Consider the following 17917-nt stretch of genomic DNA (forward strand, 5'->3'; position numbering starts at 1 on the left):
AATACGATACCACCGGCCAAGAAAATGAGTTCCACCCGGAAGCCCTCTCCTTCTGGGTAACTCCCAGTTACCCCTCACCCCGGGCATGACGTGCTGTGGTATGGAATACCTCCCCGGCTAGCCCGGGTCAGGCGCCCCGTCTCTGCTTCCTCACAGCCTCCCCTCCTCCCTGGCAGAGCATGAGCCTCACGAAGTCCTTGGCCAAACCAAAATATCCTTGTTATCAGCTCTGTTCCCGAGCTGAAAGTCAAAACACTGCACTGCACCAGTTAACACAAAGGAAAAACATGACTGCTACTGCGGAACCCAGGACATTATCGTTGAAATTGTTTGCAGAGATTTGTGTACACCACACACACACACAAAAAATCCTTGAATGAGGTTATGGAGTGCTAGAGGAAAGCAAACTATGATAGCTAGCGCAAAACAGGCCTTTGAGGCTTATCTCCCAGACTAGTTTGGGCAGTTGCTTATGGAACTGCTGCTAGAGTTACTAATCCTCTCAATCTCACTAGAGTGAGATTTCACTCCAGTGCTGTTTACCTTATTTTTTATGTTCTGTGGAACATAAATAAATAAATAAATAAATAAAACAGTAGTAAAGGACAATAACAAGTAATTTTATATTGCATAAATGCGCATTTGATATTTGTCAGGGCTTATTTTCTGTATATTTGTAAGAAGAGAGATCTGAGAGAGTACCAGTTATTAAGTAATTTGTATTCATATAAATAATTTTCTGTATCCCTATAGCTTTATGGATAAGCATTGTAGTGTGCATGTGATATGTCATGCATTAAAACCTGTACAAGTTCCTTGTAAAGCTGATTTCTAATGTGTGAGATTTCCTCTCTGATTTTCCAGTAACATTGAGCATTGCATTTCCTATGCAGACATGTACTCCATTAATCTCTATGCTCTATGCATGTTCAGCAACCAGTTGTTTTAAGTGCTTTTCCTGACAACTGTGATATAGCATCAAGTATCAGGGGAGTGGGCATGGTACAATTTGAATTTGATATTGCTAAAATTCTTCCACACCGTTGGAGAAGAAATCTTATTAAGCACACATGCTTTAGTTTGAATTCATCTGTCTTAGACAAATGTTAACAAGAGCTATGCATAACATTCTGATATTCCTTAGCACAATTCTTGATCTTATTGTAGGTTTTATGAAAATGCAGTTAAATAATCATTTCTGTATGGATATAATATTATATATTATGTCAGTATATTCCTAGCCTTTATGCCCTACCAACACAAACAGGCCGCTGCTCCCAGTGCTTCTCAGGGAGAGTGGTTGGGTATGCATGGATATAACTGCAGTTGCATGGTTCAGTCCCAGCCTTAGCAACAATAGACGCAGAAACTGCTCCTGGGTGCTTGCCTCTGGCTTTGTCACAGTATATAAAAGAAAAAGAAGAAAAGAAAGGATAGGGTAAGGAACACAATAGACTATTCCAGTTGAAAGGGACTTACCATGGTCATTTAGTCCAACTGCCTGCCCAATTCAGAGCTGGTTAAAGCATATTAATATTAGCATTCTTCACATGCCTCTAAAACACTGACAGGACTGGGGCATTGATCACCTCTCTAGGGAGCTTGTACCAGTATTTTATCACCCCCTGAGTAAATGAATGTTTTCTAATGTCCAGTCTAAACCTCCCCTGGCACAGCTTTATACCATTCAAAGATCACCACCTTTTACCTCTGAACTTGAAATGTGAAGAGTCAGATTTTTCCAAATTTAGACATTGGCAATTTCTAAAACCTCCAACTAGAAAACAAGAAACTCTTTGGAGTTGCCTGTGTGAATTATTCTCATTCTACATTCTTATTTCCATAAACTTTGTAGCCTTTGTCTTATTTAACACTGAGACACAGTAGAGAAAGATCAGGTTTAGGAGCAGTTAAGCAGATGGGATGCATGCAAGAATAATGTTGGAGCTGGCTGAAGTTGTTGTGAGACTTCTCTAATCTTTGAAAAGTTATGGTGTTTGGGGAAGTTTCTGGTGTCTGGAGGAAGAAGACCCTCATGCACATCTTCAAGAAAGGCAAGAAAGATGATCCAGGGAAAAAACAGACCCATCAGCCTCACTTTCTTTCCCAGGAAGCACATGAAAAAGAAGGGATTGTGTGCATGCCAACTTGGATTTACCCAGGTCAAGAATTGTCTGACCAATCTGATAGAATTTGATGAGATGGTCGCTTCAGTGGATGGAGAGCATTGTAATTTCTGTTGTTAACTCCTGCATGTGCATGTAATAGGCCATGCACCAGTACAGGGTGGGGGTCAATTGGCAGGAAAGTAGCATTGCAGAAAGGACCTGGTTACTGTAGAACACCTTGTGTATTGAGCTTAAAGACATGGTTGTATTTGCAGTATATGGGAACTCTTTCCCAACTTTACAGATCTGCTATGCCCTCATTGCCTTTATGTGCTTTTATTAGGAAGAATTGAAAGTTGTTGTACAGTTGAATTGAAATGTGAAAGGCAAGTTCAGGGTTTGCATGCCCTACCTTGTGACACACAGATTTACTAGGGAGTTTAAGAAAGCAAACACCAAGGAGTGTGTAGCCTCCAGTTAAGAGCCAATGGAATATGTGTCAATGCTGAAGCGGCACTGTCCAATTCAGATCACTATCATAACAATGGGCCTATGAGTTGTGAAGAAGAGTTTATTGCCTTCAATTATTTCTTCTCCAAAACCCAAATGTAATTCAAGTTCTTCAGAACAAGTATCTGTGAAATTTGCTGATGATATATTGTCACGTACAAGTTTATGTGAAAAATAAGAATCTATTCATGCCAGTAGAAACTTCTACCAATAAAGTAGAATTAAAACTCCAGCCCACTAGATATACTTACTTAGGTTTTCACAGTATCACAGTATCACAGTATGCTAGAGATTGGAAGGGACCTCGAAAGATCATCTAGTCCAATCCCCCTGCTGGAGCAGGAACACCTAGATAATGTTACACAGGAATGTGTCCAGGAGGGTTTTGAATGTCTCCAGGGAAGGAGACTCCACAACCTCCCTGGGCAGCCTGTTCCAGTGTTCCGTCACCCTCACTGAGAAGAAGTTGCTTCTCAAGTTTAAGTGGAACCTCTTGTGTTCCAGTTTGTACCCATTACCCCTTGTCCTATCATTGTTTGCCACTGAGTAGAACCTGGCTCCATCCTCATGACACTCCCCCTTTATATATTTACATACACTAATAAGGTCACCCTTCAGTCTCCTCTTCTCCAAACTATAGAGACCCAGCTCCCTCAGTCTTTCCTCATAAGGGAGATGCTCCACTCCCTTAATCATCTTAGTTGCCCTGTGCTGGACTCTCTCCAGCAGGTCCCTGTCCTTCTTGAACTGAAGGGCCCAGAACTGGACACAATATTCCAGATGGGGTCTCACCAGGGCAGAGTAGAGGGGAAGGAGGACCTCTCTAGACCTACTAACCACCCCCCTTCTAATACACCCCAGGATGCCATTGGCCTTCTTGGCCACAAGGGCACAGTGTTGGCTCATGGTCATCCTGTTGTCCACTAGGACCCCCAGGTCCCTCTCCCCTACACTGCTCTCTAACAGGTCGTTCCCCAACCTATACTGGAACCTGGGGTTGTTCCTGCCCAGATGCAGGACTCTACACTTCCCCTTGTTATATTTCATCCAGTTATTCCCTGCCCAACTCTCCAGCCTGTCCAGGTCTCGCTGGATGGCAGCACAGCCATCTGGCGTGTCAGCCACTCCTCCCAGCTTAGTGTCATCAGCAAACTTGCTGAGAGTACACTCAATTCCCTCATCTAAATCATTGATGAATATATTAAATAATACTGGTCCCAGTACTGACCCTTGAGGCACTCCACTAGTTACAGGCCTCCAACTAGACTCCGCCCCATAGACTACAACTCTCTGGCTTCTCTCCTTCCGCCAGTTCACAGTCCACCTCACTACCTGATCATCCAGTCCACACTTCCTCAATTTAGCTGTGAGGATGCTGTGGGAGACTGTGTCAAATGCTTTGCTGAAGTCAAGGTAGACCACATCCACCGCTCTGCCATCATCCATCCACCGTGTTATTTCCTCATAAAAGGCTAAGAGATTGGTCAAACATGATTTCCCCTTGGTGAAGCCATGTTGACTGCCCCTCATAACCCTCTTATCCTTGATATGCCTTAAGATGGCACCAAGGATAAGGTGTTCCATCACTTTCCCAGGGATGGAGGTAAGGTTGATTGGTCTATAGTTACCCGGGTCCTCCTTCTTGCCCTTTTTGAAGACTGGAGTGACATTTGCTTTCCTCCAGTCCTCAGGCACCTCTCCCGTTTCCCAAGAGTTGGTAAAGATGATGGCGAGTGGTCTAGCAATGACTTCCGCCAGTTCCCTCAGCACCCGCAGGTGCATCCCATCTGGACCCATGGATTTATGGATGTCCAGATTGATCAACTGATCTCTAACCCATTCCTCATCGACTAAGGCAAGTCGCTCCGTCGACCTGACTTCATCTAAGGTCTCCGGGGTACAGGGCTCTTCAGGACTGCCTGCAGCAGAGTAGACAGAGACAAAGAAGGCATTCAGTAACTCTGCCATCTCTGTATCTTCTGTCACCAGGGCACCCATCCCGTTCATCAGTGGGCCTACATTGCCTCTGGTGTTAGTTTTATCTGCCATGTATTTGAAAAAGCTCTTTTTGCTGTCCTTGACCCTTCTCGCCAGGTTTAATTCTAAGGATGCCTTAGTCCTCCTAGCTGTCTTCCTACATCCTCTAGCAGCAGCCTTATATTCCTCCCAAGTGGCCAGCCCCTCCTTCCATGACCTGTAAACTCTCCTCTTCCACTTGAGCATACCCAGCAATTCCCTATTTAGCCACACAGGTCTCTTGGCCCTCTTCCTTGACTTCCTACGTGTCGGGATGCTCCGATCTTGAGCTCGGAAAAAGCAATCTTTGAATGTCAACCAACTATCTTGGGCCCCTTTACCTTCAAACAGCCTTGCCCATGGGATTTTCCCCAGCAATTGCTTGAAAAGGCCAAAGTGTGCCCTGCTAAAGTCCAGGGTTGCAATTCTACTTGGTATTCTACTAGTCCTACCACACAAGATCCTGAACTCCACCATCTCGTGGTCGCTGGAGGAACCTCCTGGACTGTGGCTGGGTTGCTGAGTGGTCCTTCCAGCAAACATCAGGGAAGTTAAAATCCCCCACGACGACCACGGCCTGTGACTGTGAGGCCGCCCTCCGCTGCCTGTAGAAGGCCTCGTCAACTTCCTCACCCTGATCTGGTGGTCTGTAACAGACACCCACAACAGTATCCCCCCTGCCAGCCTGCCCCTTAATTCTCACCCACAGACTCTCAACTCGCTCATCATCTGTCCCCAGACAGAACTCAGTGCATTGTAGTTCCTCCCGCACATAAAGAGCAACCCCACCACCCTTCCTGGCTGGCCTGTCTTTCCTGAAAAGGACATAGCCCTCCATGACTATATTCCAGTCATGTGAGCTGTCCCACCACGTCTCTGTAATTGCCACCAGATCATAGTCTCCTGACTTAACACAGGTTTCCAACTCCTCCTGCTTATTTCCCATGCTGCGCGCATTGGTGTACAGACATTCCAGGGAGCGAGCTGAGCACACCGATTTCACCCTAGGATTATAGGAGGCCTCCCAGTCTTCATTAATTCTGGAGCGCTGCCCCACTGGGGCAAGGCCAGCAACAACTCCATCCCCATTCGAATCTAGTTTAAAGCTCTCCAAATGAGCCCTGCTAATTCGTGCCCCAGCATCCTTTTGCCTCTGTGAGATAAACCTTTCCCACTTGTCATTGTCCAGACTGGTGCCCTATAAAACCAGCTGTTATCAAAGAATCCAAAGCCCTGCCTGTAGCACCAGTCTCGAAGCCAATCGTTTATGAACTGAATCTTCCCATTCCTTCCCACATCATCAGTGGAAGATGGAAGGAGTGAGGAGAAGATCACTTGAGCCCCAGACTCTTTCACCATCCGCCCCAAGGCCCTGTAGTCTTTCTTCATCCCCCTCAGACTGCGGGAAGCAGCTTCCCCCCCAGTCAGTTTTGTTATACTGACACAGGTTACCTGTTTTCTATTGTTTGAGTATTTCTATACTGGGCATTCCCATGTATCTAAACACTCTGCTATTTGGTTTTCTTCAGCTGTGCTTTGAAAGAGTTCTCATTTGAATCAGAAACTGAAGCAGGCAACTCGATATTCTGGCACTGTCCGTATCGTTTCTGGTCAGACCACCGTTTAACCGCTATTAACTTACAAAGATGTTTTCTACCCATAAGTAACTTGTGTCATAATTGAGATAAATATCAATGCATTGAGGACAGAACGCATTAGAACAGTATATGTCAAAATTAGCTGCATTCATGCAGGCGATTATCAAGAGGAAAAGTAGTGCCTAATAGGGCTCACTCTAATTATTTGTCGCAGGAATCTAAATCAGTCAAAATCAAATCAGGTTATAATTGTCAATGCTTATTACACCTGGGTTGGAGCAATCCCAGGCACAGCTACAGGTTGGGCAGAGAAGAGGTTCAAAGCAGCCCTGCGGAGAACTTGGGGGTGTTGGTTGATGAGAAAATGAACATGAGCCAGCAGTGTGCACTTGCAGCCCAGAAAGCCAACCGTATCCTGGGCTGCATCAAAAGGAGCATGACCAGCAGGTCAAAGGAGGTGATCCTACCCCTTTACTCTGCTGTCGTGAGACCTCACCTGGAGTATTATGTGCAGTTCTGGTGTCCTCAACATAAAAAGGACATGGAACTGTTGGAACAAGTCCAGAGGAGGGCCACGAGCATGATCAGGGGACTGGAGCACCTCCTGTACAAAGACAGGCTGAGGAAGTTGGGGCTGTTCAGCCTGGAGAAGAGAAGGCTGAGTGGAGACCTCCTAGCAGCCTTCCAGTATCTGAAGGGGGCCTATAAGGATGCTGGAGAGGGACTCTTCATTAGAGACTGTAGTGATAGGACAAGGGGTAATGGGTTAAAACTTAAACAGGGGAAGTTTAGATTGGATATAAGGCGGAAATTCTTTCCTGTTATGGTGGTGAGGCACTGGAATGGGTTGCCCAGGGAGGTTGTGAATGCTCCATCCCTGGCAGTGTTCAAGACCAGGTTGGACGAGGCCTTTTGTGATATGATTTAGCATAAGGTGTCCCTGCCTATGGCAGGGTGGTTGGAACTAGATGATCTTAAGGTCCTTTCCAACCCTAACGATTCTATGATTCTATGATTAAGGGCAGGTAATTTCTCAAGTACATTGACAGAAATACACAATACTTTACCTGATACTTTGTACTATTGCACTCAAACAAGTAAAGCGAGATTGATTTAATCTACTTGTAGATCCCAACATAACAAACTGAATTTGCTGTCCCATGTTCTCTTAACAGACTATGGTCTTACTTTTGGAGAGCTCTTCTTCTAGCCTATTTTAGATACCTCTCAGCACATGATTAATTGCCTGAGAAGTGCAAAATCCCTTTCACTAAGTGTAAGGGAAGCCTCTACTCATGTGTAAGTCTCTATTTGTTAGATGAGTCCAAACCAATAAAAAACCCACCAATTTTCAGCCAGATTTTAAAATGTGAATTCAACTAGAAGTATAACTATTCATTTTATTACAGTGGGATTAGACAAATGTGTAAAAAAAAAAACAACAAACAAAACCCAACAACAACAAAAAAAAACCAAACAAAACCCAAACACATTGTTCCAAGTAGATTAACTATGATCTCCAGTTTGACAACTTTGCCCATACTTCCTGAAAATACTTCATGATACAGCAAAATCCCAACAAACCCAAAATGTTGAATACTATCTCTCAGTTACTATTTAACTTAACGTTGCACATACTTAAAATAACAATGAAAAAACTGTTAATAGTACACACTCAAATACTCAAAAGCTTAAAAATGATACAGGTAATGTCACCTATGAAACCTAAGTCTGACCTTCTCAAATACTGAAATCTAATTACACAGCTTTCCTCCCACCCCCATCTCACTTGTAGGGAGGAACAATGCTCACATGAATGAGCAGTGCTTTATTACCACTCTTATGGCCAAACAAGATCTTAAGTTTAATCTAGGTTTTACACTCAATACAGAATTACACATTTTCCTGTTTCTGCTGCAATTATACAGATGCATCTGATTAGTTCAGAAATTACTGCTTATCTCCAAAACTGAGGCATCCCTGCCCATGGCAGTGGGGTTGGAACTAGATGATCTTACAGTCCTTTCCAACCCTAACTATTCTATGATTCTGTGACTGGAATGTTTTTTTTTTATGCTCAGAAAACTGAAGACCAGGGAGATTAACAACTACAAGCATTAACTAGTTCTGAGTACACAGTCGAAAATGTTTCAGGACTGTTCAGAAATACACAATACTACATAATTTCATATGTAAGTACAGTATTTACTGACTTCAGTTGAAACTGACAGCTCAGAACTTGAGAATCAGATTCAAGAAAATCACATTTTTCAATATCCTTTTCAATATCCAGTAACAGAATATCTTGCTTTACTATCTTTTCCCAGCATTAGAGACTATATTACAGAACAGTATGGGAAACCTATGTTTTCTGCTGCAGTATTTGGAAGATCATGCTATTCCTCTCCTGTTTCCCATAAATATTTATCTTCCATTACATGCTAAGGAATCCTGTAATACTACCACCATCTACAAACTATGCCCACCCAAGTCATTAGGTCCACAGCACAAAACATAGCCTAGTAGAGTACAAGAATGTGCTACAATGTAATTAAGTACTGCCACAACATAACTCTTGAAAAAAGGACAAAACAGTCATATAGCCATTCTAAGCATCTAAAATTAGACATAACATTAGAGCATGTCTTCTATGCCAGGCTTTACCCTGAAGATCCAATAAATCCATTAAGAACTTCTTCCCTTTTATTTGTGAATTGATATAAATTACATAGATTTTTATTTATTTTATGTATTTTCATCTGCTACTTCATCTTCGTGTTAAAAGTAGTCCCTAAAACCTACCAGCTGTTAGACAAAAGAGGAAGAAGTATTTTCTTTTTGAGATTCACGTCTAAGTGTGGGAATAGTTCAGAAGTTGACTTCATCTTTGCTTTAAACAGAGACAGTATGCAAAAGTGTTTCCTCTTTAGAAATCTCAATCTACTGAAATAAAGTCAAGTCCACTCTCAGATTTGAAGAGTTCAAAGGACCATGTTCACATGCACTGCCATGTTAGTTTTTAACCTAAATGCAGCCCTCCTTCCCAGTGTAAATCCTGTGGAGAATGCAACAAAATCTGATGTATGTACAGAAATTGCACTGATATATTTAAATAGAAAAAAAAAAAAATCAGGTATTTTACTGGCAGTTTACAGATTCCTCCTACTTGCATGAGTGGCCAAGTGGATATTTTTAACTTAACACAGATTAATATCCATGTTAAACCAGTATTTACATCAGCCTGCTGTACTTCTGAGTTACAGAATTTTTGTAGGTTATGTCTTTGCTAAAGCCTAGTCCATTTTGACAACAGAAACATTGATGACTTTGGCCAGCATTCCAAAAGAAAAGGCCTTATTTTCTCAACCAAAAGCTGTATTCCTTTATAAAAATATCCTTTAAAGCAAGTTTGACTTCCAAAGGAGAGCCGATTTAAAAGTTTTGCTGCTTTGTGGACTAAGCTAAATTATATTCCATTTCAGGCATTTAAAATCATACAGAATTTCAAAGTATAATGAGACTGTACCTTTCATCAAATCTCATTGAGGCCAATGTTGCACATAGTATCCCACCTCACTGCTTTAAAAGACAACATATATTTAACCATAGGTTAATTTTAAGCATAGGTTAATTCTGGGCTGAGCTTATGATCACCACCTCAGCTGGTTACTAAGAACATCTTCCAGTTCTCATCAGGAAGTTTGGTCACCATTGTAAACTCAAACACAGCTCTTAGCTCACATAATTCTTAGGCTATCTCCTGTCTGGATATAGCTTCAGTCTTGACAATGAAGCATTGTATCATACTATTTTGTAATTACCTTCTAAGGCTACTAATAAAATTGTTCTCCAAGCTTTACAGATGTGTGTATGCTTCTGCATTTACTGCAAAGACAGTTTCAAGAACTGTAAGCAACTATTTTAGTAGTGGGGAATATAAAAAATAAGCTATATAAAGAAATACTGTACTTTCTAGTATTAATTTTTGTCCACATTTATTTATGAGTAAAACAATCAGCAAACATTACAGCAAAGGGGACATTGAGGGCCAAATTTAAAAGAAAAGAGATGCCTGGATAATTCTGAATTTAGACACAAGATTGCAGACAAAGCACACAAAAAAGTGAAAGCCATGAGTGTTTCAACAGACTTTTTAAGTGCATTTCAGTATTTATTTAGATGTTTAAGCTCTCGCACTAGGTTTTACAAGCTGGTGAACACTGGCAAAATTATTTCTCCCACAGAACTATTAACCACACATTCCCAAGACAGTATAAATATATGGTTGAACTAACATTAATACACATCACCATTTTATCAATTACATAATAAAACAAATTATCAAGTATCCAAATATTAAGTTACGCAGCTTGAAAGGCATACAAAATATTACAGAGGTCTGCCCAATTCATAGCAGAAACTCAAGGAGAAAAAACAAAAGAAAAAAAAAAAAAAATCACACTTTCAACAAAGCAATAGTTGGTAAACAACTTCCAATAGGTACAGTAAAAGAAACTACAAGATTTTTCAGAAATTTTCTGATTAAGAATTTTTAGCTACAATAACAAAGCATTTCTACGTTTTAAAAAAATATTTACTAAAGTAAAGGGCATATTCTATACTTCCTGCACAAGACAAAGGCAACATTTTACTAGAAATATTAAATAGCCCCTCCCAACATTTTCAGGCCCTCTGTTCGGTTGCACATGAAGTGCCAACATTAATTTTACTGTAAGGCTTTTTGTCTGGAGACATTAAAGACTTGTGTGCTTCTGTACAATTTAAAAGATTTTCTACATGAGTAACCAGAGAGTAATGATTTGTAAGATGGAGAGGTTCAGGTAACAGAAAAGTACAGATGCTGGGGTAAAAAGTCACTGTAATTCATAGTATTAAAAAGACAAGACTGTGCAAATCCTGGTAATTCTCGTGCGATTGTGGGAGACAAAACATACAGTGAGCAGGCAAGACTACCTTAGAGGCCATATTCTTAAATATTGAAATGACTGTAGAAAAACAAAAAAAAGGTAAGGGTCCAGGTAAGCTGGTAGTTCTCACATCATCAGAACTATGCTCATTTATAAGGAAAAACATGTAGCTGATATGCTGGGTATTTTGGCACCTAATCTCTCTACAAATTGATTTCTTTTAGTACCCCAATTTTTAGTAGTTGAAACTATGTGGTAAAGACTCAATGGCATGATTAAAGGTTATTTGAACCTGGAGTTAATGAACAAGGAGACAGCTCAGAAACAGGGTACAGCAAAAACATTTACTGGGTCTCCAAACAGATGGGTATTTATCTAAATATAGAAGTTGCATTTCTACTAAGCCTTTAGCCTATTAAATACTCCTAAGGAAGCTTCCTTTGCTACTAAAAAAAAAGTATCAGACTGATGTCTTTGGCATGCAGTCTGCTTAATTCTAGTTTCCATCCTTTATTCCCAAAGAAGTACTGTAGGCTGTTGAGCTTTACTGAATACAACAATTATTTCGGTGACCATTGGAGTCTTTAAAGCGCAGACGCATCTTGGGGCGGTATTTCTCCAAGTACAGAAGTTGCTTGCTGTTAAAAGCTCCACGCCGCTTCCTAGAGGAGGGGAAAAAAATATTTTAAACAGAACATTAACCTACTGCCCAGTGAAATAATATCACCAACCAGAGAAAAATATTTTTAGGTCCCTTAAAAAAAAACCCACCATTAAGTCAAGACTGTAACCAAAATACGGATAATTAGAAGTGCCAGGAAAGAGGGTGGTAGCTTCCTTTCACAAATGCCTCACTGAACTGCATGCTAAAAGGAGTACACAGCATTTTAGACAGTGTGTTAACCTGATATACACAAGCCAATGATCTTATATTAATATCCTTAGAAGGAACTTCAAAAGGAAGCTAGAAAGCAGACATGATATGGTGGTCTTGAAGCTGAAGTTATGCAATCTCTTCAAATAATTATGGAGATTACTGCAGTATTAAAGTATATATTATAAACACTGTAATTCCCCATAATAAAAGCTTAACAGAAATTGAGCTTTCTTGGTTTCTGCAAACCAAAATTATGTGAAAAAAGGGTACATATTTGTTGAGCATTTGGAATATGTACCAGGCTTATTTCTCACTTTATATACACCAGCCTACTAAGACATACATACTAAATTTAATTCTTTAAAGGCTTGGCAATTATGCAAGAAGTATTTTGGTACGGTTTATATGATCTGCAGCTTCTTAATTAAATATATGCAAAATTCAGGCACCGAGACTACAACTGTTCTCATCCAACATACATACATTTATTAAAAAAACCCAAGGAAATCTTTTTATGCAGTAGAATAGCAGAAACCCCCCTGCCACCCCCCCCCCCCAAAAAAAAAAAAACACCACCACACTAGGAAGAACTGTTCAGCACACTTTGATGTAATACAGAAGAAAGGATCCACAAACACGAATGACTGCTGGCTCTAGCTATTAGACAGAACCTAAATTTCAAAGGTATTCTGATTCTCATATGCACAAAGATAACCCTGCAGATCTAACTGAAGGTTAGTTGTTAAAGGTTTTATTTAGATTTAAAAAAAAAAAATAAAGAAAAAATATCTTGCTCAAATGATTACTTCCCAATTCTGGTTTCCACAGGAACAAGAAAAAAAACCACCACACAAGCAAAGTCCTACAACGCTGCCTGTATGCAGCATGTGTGTTAAAATATTTAGTACGTCTGAACATTTTAAGAGTGTAAGACAAGAACAGTATTCAGAATTTGCTTTGCTTTAGTGTCCAAGGATACATCAATATGTTAAACTTTGGAAACAGCTAGATATTAGCTTCATACTTACTGTCTTATGAATTGCACTGCATCTTCATACTTCATTCCACATTCTATCAGTGCAAGCGCAACTAAGACTGGAGCTCTGGTTAAACAAAAAACAAAACCAAACCCAACATCAGTTTAGCATTTGCCAATACATATTTAGAAAAGAGTTAACTTCCCCCAGTTCTCTTTTCTGTCCTGTGTATCTGGTATTTCTCCCATGAGGAAGCAAAAAAAGACAGGCAGAAGCCATTTTTCATAGAATGGTTAGGGGTTGAAAGGACCTTACGATCATCTGTTTCCAAACCCCCTGCCATGGGCAGCGACGCTTCACACTAGACCACGTCACCCAAAGCTCTGACCAACCTGGCCTTGAATGCTGTCAGGTATAGAGCATTTTCTACTTCTTTGGCAACCTTTTCCAGTGCCTCAGCATCCTCACAGTAAAGAACTTCTTCCTTATATCTAACCTGAACTTCTGCTGAAATTTAAACCCATTACCCCTTGTCCTGTTGCTACAGTCTCTGATAAAGAGTACCTCTCTGGCATTCCTGTAGGCCCCCTCCAGATACTGGAAGGCTGCTATAAGGTTCCCCCATGAGAACGAGGGCAAGACTGAGGCTGATCCTACCTGCCTGTAGAGGGCTTCATCCACACAGTCCTCCTGATTCAGTGACTTCTTAGCCATTATACCATCTGTTTGAGCTACCCATCCTCATATAAAAATGGGATTTAAATTAACCTGAGCTTTGTTCATCTGACTTTAGGTATAGGAGAGAACAGCAGGAATAAAATGCAAGTAATATTTGCCCATTTGTTTCAAATCCAATTGATAGTGAGCAAGAGTTGCACATGGGCTTCTATTCCCATAAACAAGTGTCCTTAGAAGCAGTGAGGACCCCATAGCAACAAGGACTAACAAGCCCTAGAACTAGTTACAAGTTTCAGGAACAGATGCAACCCACAGGGTGCTGCACACCCCCAAGGATTTCCTTTTTTGCCACAGTATTATTCTTCTGACAGAACACAGTTTTCAGTCAGGAAAGCTTGACACGAATCAAACTCAAATACAATAGCAGTTTATGGCTTTAAAAAAAAAAAATAAATCAACCAACCAACCAAACAAAAACCTCAAGACAAACCCTCATTCCACAGGCTAACAATACATTTGTGCACCTCATAGCAAGCCTATAGGACAAGGGGTAACAGGTTCAAACTTGAACAGGGGAAGTTTAGATTGGATTCTTTCCTGTTAGGGTGGTGAGGCACTGGAATAGGTTGCCCAGGGAGGTTGTGAACGCTCCATCCCTGGCAGTGCTCAAGACCAGGTTGGACAAGGCCTTGGTTGATATGGTTTAGTGTGAGGTGTCCCTGCCCATGGCAGGGGGGGTGGAACTTGATGATCTTAAGGTCCTTTCCAACCCTAACTACTCTATCATTCTATATGTTCAGGGATTAAAAAAAAAACAAAACCAAAACCCAACAACAACAAAAACAACCAAAAAGCCAAAACCAAACCAAAAACCCCAAAATGAAGCAAAACAAAACAACCCACAAACAAAAATCCAACATGATAAAAAGCTAGGATCTGGCACCAATTAACTGCCTAATTTTGAGGCAAGCCCAGCAGATACCATTTTAAGGAGCTGAAGGGACTTCTTTTGGTAGCATTCACCACTACAGTCAAATTTGTTAATGTGAAGCCATAACAGAAACAATGGACAAGCCAGGCTTATGGACAGCAAGACCAGAAACCTACATTTTATACTGGATATGCTGAAATCCATGGCTAGAATATGGCTACTGGTTTTTGAACACATCTAGTTCCAGGTAGTCTAGAACAATAGCAGCAAAACCATTATGTTCTCACAACTGAGGCTGAAATTGAAACAAAGCTTTGGGACTTTGGAAAACACTTTTCATCCCCCAAACAGGTAGTAGATGAAAGTTTGTCATGATGTGCCAGAACACCCCTCTTTTTTATGGCTAGTGGTTACAACACCCTCAGTACAAGGAGGCCGATAATACTGCTGAAATGGGGATGGAGAGAAAACTTAGTAAAAACCACATCCATTAGAATGGAGACAACTTAGCAAGATATAATATCAATGGGACACTCATCAATACGCTTGGTGCAAGACTATACTTGTTTACTTCACCCAGTAGTTTTTGTGAAAGAACTGTGATAACAGCATCATCTATTAATTAAAATCCTTTAAGTCTAATATGTACTTGTAACCATTTCCTTGCCATCTGAATGACTTTTAACTGTGACGTCATTCCAGTACGTGGTATGTGACTATTTTACATTCGCCTCAAGTAAACTTTTGTACTTGACCTTAACAAGTCTGACCAGGCATGGCAATTCAACAGTTCTTTAAAACTTTACCCACCTTCCAAGACCAGCAACACAGTGTACAGCAATACAACAACCAGGTTCTTCACGAAATTTAACTTTAAGGAGGTTTAGCCAATCATCGACAATCTGGTTAGATGGTGGAGCACCGTCATCAAAAGGCCAATCCTAGAATACAGGATGACATATATAAATACGTAAGCATAGAACTGTTTATGCTGTATGCTGTGTGCATACGCAGTGTGTGGGGAACAATGGAAAAAAGAGCTGACAGCTAAGGGAACCACTCGAGCTTACATTTTCTAGTAGTATAACTATAGCAATAGCAATATTAAGAATACAGTCCTTTCAATCAATTTTCGTTGAGCAAATTATTTTGCTCAAGCCTGGCTATTTTTTCCTGACAAGAGAAAATGTCTGTACCGCTTTTGCCTCCATCAGCTGCTGGAATACAGTTGTAGAGCTAATAACGTGGTGTCAACAGAAATTACTTTTTGAGGTGGGGTGAGGGAGTGCGTTGGTTTTAAACTCTGCTCCTACACTACTTACCAAAACCTGAATGCCTTCTTTTTCCACCGGAGCAGTGTCGTAAGTAGCTTCACACACTCTTACCACTGTGGTAACACCGTATTTCTTAAGTTCCTAGGGAATTATAAATTAAAAAAAAAAAAAAAAAAATAATAACCCTGCTTTAAGAGTAAACTGACTTCACTTCTGACTGAATTTTTTGTTGGTTAGCTTAACACCACTTGAAAATATTCAGTAAGTAAACTCAGAGACATTAAGGCCACCCTGTGAGGAATACAGACAGCTGAAATAACTAAAAACCTGTGTGCTAATGCCAGAGATCTTTAACTTGTTGCTGCAAACAGATCTGAAGATTAAGGTTTGTTACATTCAATCAGACTTTCTTCTTTTAAAGTCATACCCAGATAAATACTGATGAAATAAGTAGTCTATCTCCAAAAAGATAATTCCTTTTAAAGTAACAGGATGTTTCCGGTTTGCAAAGCTACATACTTCACTAAAAGCATTCTGATATGAGGATTAGATCTTCCCTTTCTCTCCTTCTATTTAGAACAGGCTTATAAAACCTCCTACTGTTAAGAGCACAGGACAATACATTGTTCCAGTTCCTGAGTTACCATAACTAAAGAATAACAAAATTTTGCTTTACATTTTGCTATTACCCTCAATAGTAAAAAAAAAAAGGTGATCACTCTTCATTCTCCTTGCAGCAACCCATCATTGTCACTGTAGCTGTCACTGAAATGACTGAAATGTAGCCTAAGCATCTTTGACTTAGTAATGAGAGTATAAAGGCAAGCAAATGTTATCTCACTCCGTTTCTTGTAAATTATCCCACACTGGACAAGAGACTGCATTACAAGCTCAGACCTTACCAGGAGGTAACTTTGGAGGAACCTGTTGTTAGAATACATGCATTCACTTTAACTATGCAGTTTATAGCTCCAACATGCTAGATTCAAGGTTCGGATGATCTACTCGGATACTAGCAACATATGCCAAGCAACCCAGCTTTAGTCAGTAAATAATTGCAGCAGGTGCCGAAATACTTACAGGAGCTTCAGCAGCTCAGGATGCAGAGCAAGCCTACCACCACAAACTTCACTATGACTCTCAGAGGATTCTCTTAAACTATACTAGAGTTATGAAAGCATATTGCCATCCTGTTATTTGTTCCTAAGCTTCTGATCCATAATGTATAGTTAATTATTCTCTTTTTAATCACTACGCAATAGGAGAAATGTTACACTAGTCTAAGTTAATCTAAAACTGAATTCTTATCACTAGCTTACTTCTGTATCATTCAACACATAACTCTGCCAGATAATTCCTGTTTTCAGGCCTAACCAATGTACAACATACTATATGGTATAATTATTTCTTTGCTTCACTTTCAGAAGTATGTTTTGGTGAATAGATTTATCTGTAGGTCTTTGGATCATGGCACTGGTATTTGAAAAAGGTCAGTACACAAATAGCGTCATACCTCTTCATATGGCTTCCACATCTGTTATCAACTAGTAAAGGAGGAAACTATCAATACAGCATGCTGTTCAGATGTTAAAAAAAATACACCAATAAGAACTTTGTTCTGGCCTTACCTCTATAAATTTGTTTAAGGTTGCATTGGTTGGATTGTGTGTGATTAGGAATCTCATGTTCTTGTAGGTGATTTCCACAGGAGCTGGGCGGTTCATTCGGGCCATATTGATTTAGATAAACATGCAACAAGATTATGAAAGGATTCAAAAAAAAATTCTAATACAGAAGTGATGTAGAGAAACGGAAGTCTACTTCACTATACTCCACGTGAAATTCTCAGTGCTTGGACGTATGAAGTTGGGAGCAATGGGAAATGAAATGAACCTCCTAACAAGAAGCAGCAACTCTTCAATCCAGTAATACTGAGGCAAAAGAAAGGCAGTGCACTGAGGTTTACCCCATCCAGGTCTGAATTCTGTTGTTAAATGCTCTGCCAATTTCAATTCAATAC

The 17917-nt window shown here is 40.4% G+C and overlaps 1 protein-coding gene across 1 annotated transcript; it reads right to left on the minus strand.

The window, feature by feature from the left end:
* Positions 1–10380: 10380 nt before the first annotated feature.
* Positions 10381–17767, minus strand: PTP4A1 (protein tyrosine phosphatase 4A1). Its single transcript, XM_062626118.1, has 5 exons — positions 17526–17767; positions 15946–16038; positions 15434–15564; positions 13066–13140; positions 10381–11822 (listed from the first exon to the last, which is right to left on the minus strand). Exons 1-5 carry the CDS (start codon positions 17628–17630, stop codon positions 11705–11707), a joined length of 522 nt encoding a protein of 173 aa, XP_062482102.1. The 5' UTR covers positions 17631–17767; the 3' UTR covers positions 10381–11704.
* Between the last annotated feature and the right edge of the window lie 150 nt (positions 17768–17917).

Source organism: Pezoporus occidentalis, unplaced genomic scaffold (assembly GCF_034315485.1).
Source record: "Pezoporus occidentalis ecotype Australia unplaced genomic scaffold, CSIRO_AGI_Poc_V1 ctg29, whole genome shotgun sequence".
NCBI classification, from domain to species: Eukaryota; Metazoa; Chordata; class Aves; order Psittaciformes; family Psittacidae; genus Pezoporus; species Pezoporus occidentalis.

What these genes read in the sequence shown, in the direction of transcription:
- PTP4A1 (XM_062626118.1), bottom strand. Translation starts at nt 17,630, where the DNA reads ATGGCCCGAATGAACCGCCCAGCTCCTGTGGAAATCACCTACAAGAAC. An exon ending in CCTTAAACAAATTTATAGAG is followed by an intron (nt 16,039 to 17,525) that starts GTAAGGCCAGAA and finishes ATAATTCCCTAG; the next exon opens with GAACTTAAGAAATACGGTGT. An exon ending in GCAGTGCAATTCATAAGACA is followed by an intron (nt 11,823 to 13,065) that starts GTAAGTATGAAG and finishes CCCCTCCTCTAG; the next exon opens with GAAGCGGCGTGGAGCTTTTA.